The sequence below is a fragment of the Amblyraja radiata genome, chromosome 3, assembly GCF_010909765.2.
Source record: "Amblyraja radiata isolate CabotCenter1 chromosome 3, sAmbRad1.1.pri, whole genome shotgun sequence".
NCBI lineage: Eukaryota > Metazoa > Chordata > Chondrichthyes > Rajiformes > Rajidae > Amblyraja > Amblyraja radiata.
Window position 1 is genome coordinate 104,278,507 of NC_045958.1, and position 10,024 is coordinate 104,288,530.

The 10,024-nt window shown below is 49.2% G+C and overlaps 1 protein-coding gene across 1 annotated transcript; it reads left to right on the forward strand.

Annotated features, from left to right (window-relative positions):
• Positions 1–2,212: 2,212 nt before the first annotated feature.
• LOC116971359 (C-C motif chemokine 20-like) lies at positions 2,213–5,995 on the forward strand. Its single transcript, XM_033018479.1, has 4 exons — positions 2,213–2,605; positions 3,376–3,502; positions 3,709–3,828; positions 5,094–5,995. The coding sequence occupies exons 1-4, from the start codon at positions 2,536–2,538 to the stop codon at positions 5,104–5,106; spliced, it is 330 nt and encodes a 109-aa protein (XP_032874370.1). The 5' UTR covers positions 2,213–2,535; the 3' UTR covers positions 5,107–5,995.
• Positions 5,996–10,024: the final 4,029 nt, after the last annotated feature.

Below are 10,024 nucleotides of genomic sequence, written 5' to 3' on the forward strand. Positions count from 1 at the left end.
ACTGGCTCACTTATCTTCATTAATAGACAATAGGTGCAGGAGTAGGCCATTCGGTCCTTCGAGCCAGCACCGCCATTCAATATGATCATGGCTGATCATCCACAATCAGTACCCCGTTCCTGACTTCTCGCCAGTATGACTCCGCTATATTTAAGAGCCCTATCTAACTCTCTCTTGAAAGCATCCAGATAATTGGCCTTCACTGCCCTCTGAGGCAGAGAATTCCACAGTTTCACAACTCACTGGGTGAAAAAGTTTTTCCACATCTCCGTTCTAAATGACCTACCCCTTATTCTTAAACTGTGGCCCCTGGTTCTGGATTCCCCTTACATCAGAAACATGTTTCCTGCCTCTAGCGTGTCCAATCCTTTAATAATCATATATGTTTCAATAACATTCCCTCTAATCCTTCCAAATGCCAATGTATACAAGCCCAGCCGCTCCATTCTATCAACATATGACAGTCCCACCATCCCGGGAATTAACCTTGTAAACCTACGCTGCACTCCCTCAATAGCAAGGATGTCCTTCCTCAAATTTGGAGACCAAACCTGCACACAATACTCCAGGTGTGGTCTCACTAGGTCCCTGTACAACTGCAGAAGGAACTCTTTGCTCCTATACTCAATTCCTCTTGCTGTGAAGGTCAACATGCTATTAGCTTTCTTCACTGCCTGCTGTACCTGCATGCTTACTTTCAGTGACTGATGAACAAGGACCCCCAGATCTCATTGTACTTCCTCTTTTCCCAACGACACCATTCAGATAATAATCTGCCTTCCTGTTTTTGCCACCAAAGTGGATAACCTCACACTTATCCACATTAAACTGCATCTGCCACTCATCTGCCCACTCACCCAACCTGTCCAAGTCGCCCAGCATCCTCATAGCATCCTCCTCATAGTTCACACTGCCACCCAGCTTTGTGTCATCTGCAAATTTGCTAATGTTAATCCTTTCATCTAAATCATTAATGTATATTGTAAATAGCTGTGGTCCCAGCACCGAGCCTTGCGTACCCCACTAGTCGCTGCCTGCCATTCTGAAAGGGACCTGTTAATCCCTACTCTGTTTCATGTCTGCCAACCAATTTTCTACCCATGTCAGTACCCTACCCCCAATACCATGTGCCCTAATTTTACCCACTAATCTTATTTTGCCCATTAATGATGCAACTGCTGAAGGTAGTAGCAAAATGAATTCTGAAGTGTATAGATCCATCCTATCTGCTCAAGTTCAAACAAATGCCTCAAAACTCATTGGCTGGCGGTTCATTCTACAGCAAGACAATGATCCCAAACATACTGCTAAAGCAACAAAGTAGTTTTTCAATGCTAAAAAATGGTCAATTCTTGAGTGGCCAAGTCAATCACCCGATCTGAACCCAATTGAGCATGCCTTTTATATGCTGAAGAGAAAACTGAAGGGGACTAGCTCCCAAAACAAGCATTAGCTAAAGATGGCTGCAATACAGGCCTGGCAGAGCATCACCAGAGAAGACACCCAGCAACAGGTGATGTCCATGAATCGCAGACTTCAAGCAGTTATTGCATGCAAAGGATATGCAACAAAATACTAAACATGACTACTTTCATTTACATGACATTGCTGTGGCCCAAACATTATGGTGCCCTGAAATAGGGGGACTATGTAGGAACACAGTTGTAATTTCTGCATGGTGAAACCAAAATGTATAAAAATGGCCTTTATTAAAATCTGACAATGTGCACTTTAACCACATGTGATTTTTTTTTCTAGTACAAATCTCAAATTGTGGAGTACAGAGGCAAATAAATAAATGATGGGTCTTTATCCCAAACATTATGGAGGGCACTGTAGGTACATGGATAGGACGGGTTTGGAGGGATATGGACCAAATGCAGGCAGGTGGGGCTAGTGTAGCTGGGGCATGTTGGCCGGTGTGGGCAAGTTGGGCCGAAGGGCAGATGAGCAGATGGTTGGTCAAAGGCTGAAGATCAGAAGACTGTGAGATAAGGAGAGAAGATTTGCGGAAGTTACTTTATTTGTTCATTTAAAGTACCGACTTTCACTACAATGCACGAGCCAAGTGCTAGCTGTCCCAACTAGAGAAATCCTAACCGCAAATACAACGGGGAGGAGAGTGCTTGAGGGAGGGGAGAGGTGTTTTGGCATCCAGTCGCGGTGAGGAAGGCGCTCGCTGGCTTTGAACCCGTGCCAAGATAAACAGTCGGGGCAGGCCAGCAGCTGATCCAAGACTTGCAGCTCCGTGTATAAATACGGGAGGGAGACGGGGGATGAGACACGGAGCAGAGGTGGGTCTACTCAGAGAGGAGAGAAGGAGAGAAGAGGAGGAGAAGAAGAAGGCGAAGAAGAAGGCGAAGAAGGCGAAGAAGGCGAAGAAGAAGAAAGAGAGAGAGAGAGAGAGAGAGAGAGAGAGAAGGACTGAGAGTGACATAGAGAGTGAGAGAGAGATAGGAGAGAGAGACAGAGACAGAGAGAGTGTGTGTGTGAGAGCGACCTGCAGCCGACCCTGCCTGTGACCGACATTTCAACATGACCCGAGTCCCGGCGACCTTCCTCCTGCTCTCCGCTGTTGCTGTCGTTCTCTGGCACGTTTCCCAAGGTCAGTGCAAGGCGGTGGTCGTGGCGTGGAGGGTGGGTGATCGAGGGGAGGGGGCGATGGGCGGGGGAGAGAGATTCAGGTTACGGAGAAGTGGCGGGGAGCTCACGGTTGCACGGACAGTGTGGGCCGAATGGCCTGGTCCCTGTTCTGTACTGTTTGCCAGGGAGAGCGAGGGAAGCAGATCTCTTCCCGCCAGCATCAGAAAGGGTGGGAGGAGGACCTGACAGGAGGCTGGGAGAGAGGGAGTGATTAGAATGGTTTTCTAGGACCAGAACAGAATGAGGTGGAAGGTCCATAGTTCTGAAGAAAGATCCCAACCCCAAACGTCACCTATCCATGTTCTCCAGACATGCTGCCTGACCCGCTGAGTTACTCCAGCACTGACATAACATTGAACGTTAACATGGGGGCAATGTTCCAACCCCGATCTGCTAAGTCAGAGGAGGAGATAGTGTAGTGTAGTTTAGTTTAGTTTAGAGATACAGCGCAGAAACAGACCCTTCTACAGCGCAGAAACAAGCCCTTTTTTTGTAAGCCAGCATCTGCAGTTTCTTGTGTCTCCATTGTTTTAAGTGCCTTGAGTGAGCTGAAAGATTTAAGGTTTATGCAAAAATGTCCACCTTGTTTCTTTACCAGCTCCCTCGGCGTGGATGAGGGGAGGGTAGGCACGGTTTGGGGGCTGGGGCTGGGGCTGGGGCTGGGGCTCAGTTGAGACCAGGCAGAGGTTTTGGGTCTTGGGCTTGCTAACGAAGGGTGTGTTTGCCTTTCAGCCAGCGAAGATGGCCGGAGTGTGAACGACTGCTGCCTGATGACGGCAAATGCTCGCATCCCGATTCGCATTGCGAAGGGTTACACGATTCAGAAAGCCGGCAATGGGTGTAGCATCCACGCCATTGTGTGAGTGTTCACCCTGCCCTACTACCCCCATCACTCCATCTCCCCCCCCCCCTCCCCTCCATCCCCGTTCCCTCCATCCCCCTCATTCCCCCCTCCATCTCCCCCTGCTCTACAAACCCCCCTCCCCTCCCTTCACCCCCCTCCACCCCAGCCTAGGGGAGTGAGGAGACAGCCGGCTGACCTTTGAACCCTCACCTTTGCCACAGGTTCCTGACCAAAAAGGGGAAACACCTTTGTGCCCCTCCAAAGGAGAAGTGGGTGATCAAGCTGATGAAGACCCTGGACCGCAAGAGTAAGAAGAGAAGCAAGTCCCAGCAGAGCCGCAGGTAAGGCAGTGTCCACCTTCACCCATCTCCCCCTCTCCTGCCCCCCCCCTACCCCTCCCTCCTCCCATTTCTCCCCTCTCTCCCCTCTCTCCCCTCCTTTCCAATCTATGTCCTCTCTCTCGCCCCCTCCATACGCCCCTCCCTCCTAACTCTTGCCTCCATCTTTTGCACCCCACCCCCTCTGAACTCTTCCCACCTCTCCCTGCCCCCACTCCTCCACTCCTGCGACTCCTACACCCCCTGTCCTGGCACTACTGACTGCCGCCCATTATCCCAATCACTGACAACACCCCTCCCCTCCCCCTCCCCTCCCCCTCCACTGCCCCCATCCGATCCTGTCCCCCACAGTACTCTCCCCACCGTCCCCTGTGACTCCTCCCTCCTACCCCCCCCCCCCCCATTGCTTTAGTTTAGTTTGTCTTAGTTTAGTTTATTGTCACGTGTACCGAGGTACAATGAAAAGCTGTTGCGTGCTATCCAGTCAGTAGAAAGACTATACATGATTACAATCGAGCCGTCCACAGTGTACAGATACAGGATAAAGGGAATAACGTATAGTGCAAGATAAAGTCCAGTAGAGTTCGATTAAAGATAGTCCGAGAGTCTCCAACGAGGTAGATGGGAGGTCATGACCGCTCTCTAGTTGGTGGTAGGATGGTTCAGTTGCCTGATATCAGCTGGGAAGAAACTGTCCCTGAATCTGGAGGTGTGCGTTTTCACACTTCTGTACCTCTTGCCTGATGGGAGAGGGAGTGACCGGGGTGAGACTGGTCCTTGATTATGCTGCTGGCCTTGCCCAGGCACCTCTCCATCCCTTTACAACCAGCTCGGTTGGACGGCACGGTGGCTCAGCGGTAAAGTTGTTGCCTTACAGCGCCAGAGACCCGGGTTTCATCCTGACTACGGGTGCTGTCTGTGCGGTGTTTGCACGTTCTCCCCGTGGCCGCGTAGGGTTTTCTCCGGGTGCTCCGCAAAGACGTGCAGGTTTGTGGGTTAATTGGCTTCTGTAAATTGTGTAGGATAGCGTTAGTGTCAGTGGGCCGAAGGGCCTGTTTCCACGCTGTATCTCTAAAGTGTAAAGTCTAAAGTAAACCCCCTCTTCACCCACCGCCCTCACCCCCTCCCCTTCCTCGCCCGTGATCCTCGCTGTGTGATGGCGGAGGGAGGGTGGGTTTGTCCTTTTGTCTTCCTCTCCCCCCTCCCCCCTCGCCAACCACTGTCAGTATCTTTTCTAACAGACGTCTCTCTTCTTCCATCCACGGCAGGCGGAAGAACTGAGGAGTGGCCGCGGCCCAGAGACCTTCGGAACCTTCCCTCCGTTACCTCATGCTCCCACCCGAAGATGCCAAGATATATTTGTTGCGGGGGGTGCAGACGGGATATCCCCCAACCCCACAGGCGATGTTCCACGCTGATCGGCGACCCCCTCAACGACCCCTCTCCCTCCAATCTCAAAATGATGGCCCCTACCCTGGGACTCAACCCCCCCTCTCCCCTCCTCTTTCACTCCCTGGAGAGGTGGGTCTAGAGTACTCGGTCTCACCTCCCCCCCACTCAACTGCCTGCTGCAGAGTTCGATATTGTACTCCTGTAACCAGCTGAAATGTGTCGGCAGGAACTGCAGATGCTGGTTTAAACCAAAGATGCCGGCGTAACTCAGCGGGACAGGCAGCATCTCTGGAGAGATGGGGAGGTGTAGAGGGAGCTTCACTCTGTGTCTGACCCCCTGGGAATGGACAGACCTCTGTTCCATCAACCCCACACTGTCCCTGGAATATCTCCCACCGTTTGTGGTTTATCAATCGGCACTGTAATGCTTCGAGGGAACTACACCAGGCTCCCCCTCCCCTTCCCCCTCCCCCCACTCCCCCTCACCCAGAGTGGAGACCTCACTCGGCCCACCAAGAGATCCCTGATAAAATGTGAAACTGAAAAACGCTAAGTGCCGGAGGAACTCCGCGGGTCGGGCAGCATCTTTGGAGGGACTGCCTGGGACAGTCCCGATTCAGAGAGTTGACCCGAAACATCGACCATCTCCATGGGACGGCTCGCTGGCGCAGCGGGTAGAGCTGCTGCGTCACAACGCCAGAGACCCGGGTTCGATCCTGACTACAGATGCTGTCTGTACAGGGTTTGGACGGTTCTTCCTGTGACTGTGTGGGTTTTCTCCAGGAGCTCTGGAGAAAACTCCGGAGAGCTTCCTCCCACACACCAAAGACGTACGGGTTTGTAGGATAAATGGCTCCTGTAAATTGTCCCTAGTGTGTGTGGGATAGAACTAGTGTATACGGGGTGATCGCTGGTCGGCGTGGACTTGTGCCGAAGGGCCTGTATCCGCGCTGTATCTCTAAACTAAACTGATGCTGCCCGACCCGCTGAGTTCCTCCAAAAATGTGAAATATTATGACAATAGACAATAGGTGCGGGAGTAGGCCATTTGGCCCTTGGAGCCAGCACCGCCATTCAATGTGATCATGGTTGATCATCCCCAATCAGTTCCCCGTTCCTGCCTTCTCCCCATATCCCCTGACTCTGCTATTTTTAAGAGCCCTATCTAGCTCTCTCTTGAAAGCATCCAGAGAACCTGCCTCCACCGCCCTCTCATCTCTCCCCCTCCCCCCATTATCTCTGCCAACGACCATCCTAACCCCCCACCCACCCTCTCCACCACCCCCGTGTGACGGCAAGAGAGGCAGAGAGCTCTCCCCTGGAACAATGTGAACACCGATAAGTGAATGTCCTTATGAAGCTACCACATTGTATGGTGCTACTCGAGATGGGAGAAGGAGAAACATGCGACACCCTGATACCTCCAGTGGTTGCTAGGGGTATGCGACGGCAAAATGTTTCCCCTTTCCCCCGCAGATGGTAACCTTGCATCATTCGTGGGCCTGACCTTTGGTTCCTCCTGCAGAGCCTTGTTGGGTTGTGTTTGATTTAATGGTGCCCATCTCTTTAACTGTTCCACTCCAGTAAACCACAGTAAGCTGGCCTGTCATTCAGCTACTTTATATCAAGTTCTTGTATATTTTGATCTTTTTTTTTAAAAAGTGGAGTTTTGTACTGTTTTATGATATTAATAAAAAAACTTGGATTAATTCACTGTCTCTGAACTTATGTTCCCCCTCGCTTGCGGGATGGAAGGGAGACCTCAATCTTTGTCTAATGGTTCAATGGTTATTTATTACCGAGGTACAGTGAAATTGTTATTTAAGTGAGAGATTACTGCCAATCCCCAGTTAAATACCGAATGCATAGAAACAGCCCACTATTGGGGATTGAGCAGGCTAGAATGTTATCCTAGACACAGAATGCTGGAGTAACTCAGCAGGACAGACAGCATCTCTGGAGAGAAGGAATGGGTGACGTTGCGGGTCGAGACCCTTCTTCAGACTGATGACAGGGGAGTGGGCGGGACAGAGATAGAATGTAGTCGGAGACAGTAATACTGGTGGGAGAACTGGGAAGGGGGAGGGGATGGAGAGAGAGGGAAAGCAAGGGCTATTTGAAGTTAGAGATGTCAATGTTCGAACTGCTGGGGTGTAAGCTGCCCAAGCGAAATATGAGGTGCTGTTCCTCCAATGCGCGCTGGGCCTCACTCTGACAATGGAGCATTTTGTGTAACATCACTCATTCCTTCTCTTCAGAGATGCTGCCTGTCCCGCTGAGTTACTTCAGCATTTAGTGTCTATCTAAACCAGTATCTGAAGTTCTTTCCTAGAGCTTTACCCTGTTTCTTGCTCTCTCTTTAAGCTGGAAAGAGTGCAGAGAAGATTTACGAGGATGTCCAATACAGTTCAGCTCAGTTTAGTTTATTGTCACTTGAACAGAAGTACAGTAAAAAGCTTTTGTTGCCAGAACTCAAGGGCCTGTGCTACAGGGAGAGGTTGAGCAGGATGGGACTCTATTCCTTGGAGTGCAGGAGGATGAGTGGGTGATCTTATAGAGGTGTACAAATTCAGAGAAGAATAGATCGAGTAGTCTCTTGCTAATAGGGGAATCAAGAACCAGAGGACATAGATTTAAAATGAGATGGAAAGATTTAATAGGGACCTGAGGGGTAACTTTCTTACACAAAGGATGGTGGGTGTATGGAACGAGCTGACAGAGGAGGTCGGTGAGGCAGGTACTATCCCAGCGTTTAAGAAACATTTAGACAGGTATCATGAATAAGATAGGTTTAGAAGGATACAGGCCAAATGCAGGCAGGTGGGATTAGTGTAAATGGGACATGTTGGGCTGAAGGGCCTGTTTCCAGGCTGTATGACCATATGATTATGACGCTGAGTCCATGTGCAAGAGGGGCCAGGTTTTGGGGCCATTTCCCAGTCCCAGCTGGAGTTGGTCACAAAGGCCCGTTGCACCCATCGCCTCCACTCTGGTCGTCCCATGAACCGCCCAGCCATCTTCAGCCTTCCTGCTCTGGGGGGGGGGGGGGGGGGTAGGGGCCGGCTCGGACGAGGCTCCCACCCCAGCTGGGTGCGCCCATGTTACACCGAGTCCCAAGGGTCTCCAATGAGCTGGGTGGTAGGTCAGGGCTGCTCTGTGGTTGTTGGTAGGAGTCGGACTCAAGAGTATTTCACCAGCTGCCAGTCAAACGTTGCCTGGATTACAGGGTATTTTCTACAGGGATAGGTTGGACAGACTTGGATTGTTTTCTCTGGAACATTCAAGGTTGTGGGAAGACCTTCTTCTTGCGTACGGCGTGCACAGCCTAAAGTTGCAGGTCAACTTGTTCTATTAGATCTATTTGTTTGTGCACATCGGGTTGATTGCATTATTCGAAACAGGGTGGACAACGTGAACGTTGCAATCTCCCACCCAGCGGGATGACCTGATAGAAGTGTATAAAATTATGAGAGGCATAGATAGGATAGACAGTAGGTATGTTACAATACTTACCTTCAGCGGCGCTGCAATTCTGCCACTGGCCGTGTGCGCGATTTTGGCGCCGTTGAGGTGGGGGCGGGGTTAAAACGCGGTTTTTTCCTACCTTGTCCTGGATTATATTTGGTTGGAGTGCAAGGTTTTGCTGAAGAATCGTTCCGACGGCCGTTCTGTGTGTTTTTATTTTTTAATCGCCCAACTAGTTCAGCGCTGGAGTCATTTTAAAATCAGCTTCTAAAGCCGTCAACGCCGACAACGGGGACGGATTTCAGGTAGGGGACAGGTAAACGAAAGCCATCTATTTTATGTATATACGTGGTCCTTAAGATGCCTTTAGTTCACATTTTAAGTTGCGAAATGGTGATTTTGTCCCCATACGAACCGGCAGTATTTTTCATGCCGATATGGGGTCTAAATTCACCGCAAACCGCAACGTTCCAAATGATCGCGTTCCAGAAAAACCCACTCGCAAGATGATTTAAATGGCCATTAATTTACAGGTATTAAACATTAAATTCCTTCCATTTGGCCTATAAATCCATGACAATGAGATTTAAAAATTATGTTATATTGTGAATTCTTGTGTGAATGTTATTTGGACACTTAGGCTATTTCAAAATGTTAATCTAATTGCTAGATGTTTAGATCTAGTAATTGAATTTTGTAATTAGCTACAATTAGGTAACCAACTAATTATATGCTTTAATTTCAAGTCATCTAACTAAGATTGTTTCCTATTTGTTTCAGAATGCTTTAATCTATAATAACTGAAAATTTCTTTCAATTTTTAAGAAAGTTATGGCCATTTGACTGTCCTTGATCACAGCTTTTGTGAAGTCAATGGAAAAGCAATAGGGAACAAGATGCTAATTTCTGAGTATGAATATGGCCATAACTTTTTTAATACTGAAGATATGAAAGTGAATTAGGTGTCAAATTAAACTTCTTTTTATGCTTTATCTGATGGGATAAATTACAGACTTGATTTTTTTAAACCTCAAAATTTTGTAACATTGCTATAGACAGTCAGAACCTTTTTCCCAAGGGTGAAAATATCAAAGAATGGAGGACAAAGCTTTAAGGTGAGAGGGGTAAAGTTTACAGGAGATGTACGGGGAAAGTTTTTTTCCACAGAGGGTGGTGGGTGCCTGGAACGCGCTGCCAGGGGTGGTGGTGGAGGAAGATATGATAGTGGTGTTGTCGCAGTTAATGGGGATTACAATCAGGTGGGGAATGAGGAATATTGGCATTGCCGTCAGTACAGACGTGGGTTGCTGTTAACACTTAAACTCAAACGCATGAAAACAAA

Bases quoted from the DNA above. Each gene is read 5' to 3' on its own strand.
- LOC116971359 (XM_033018479.1), top strand. From the start codon at position 2,536: ATGACCCGAGTCCCGGCGACCTTCCTCCTGCTCTCCGCTGTTGCTGTC. The intron at 2,606-3,375 runs GTCAGTGCAAGG...TTTGCCTTTCAG, and splicing joins TCTCTGGCACGTTTCCCAAG to CCAGCGAAGATGGCCGGAGT. The intron at 3,503-3,708 runs GTGAGTGTTCAC...CCTTTGCCACAG, and splicing joins TGTAGCATCCACGCCATTGT to GTTCCTGACCAAAAAGGGGA.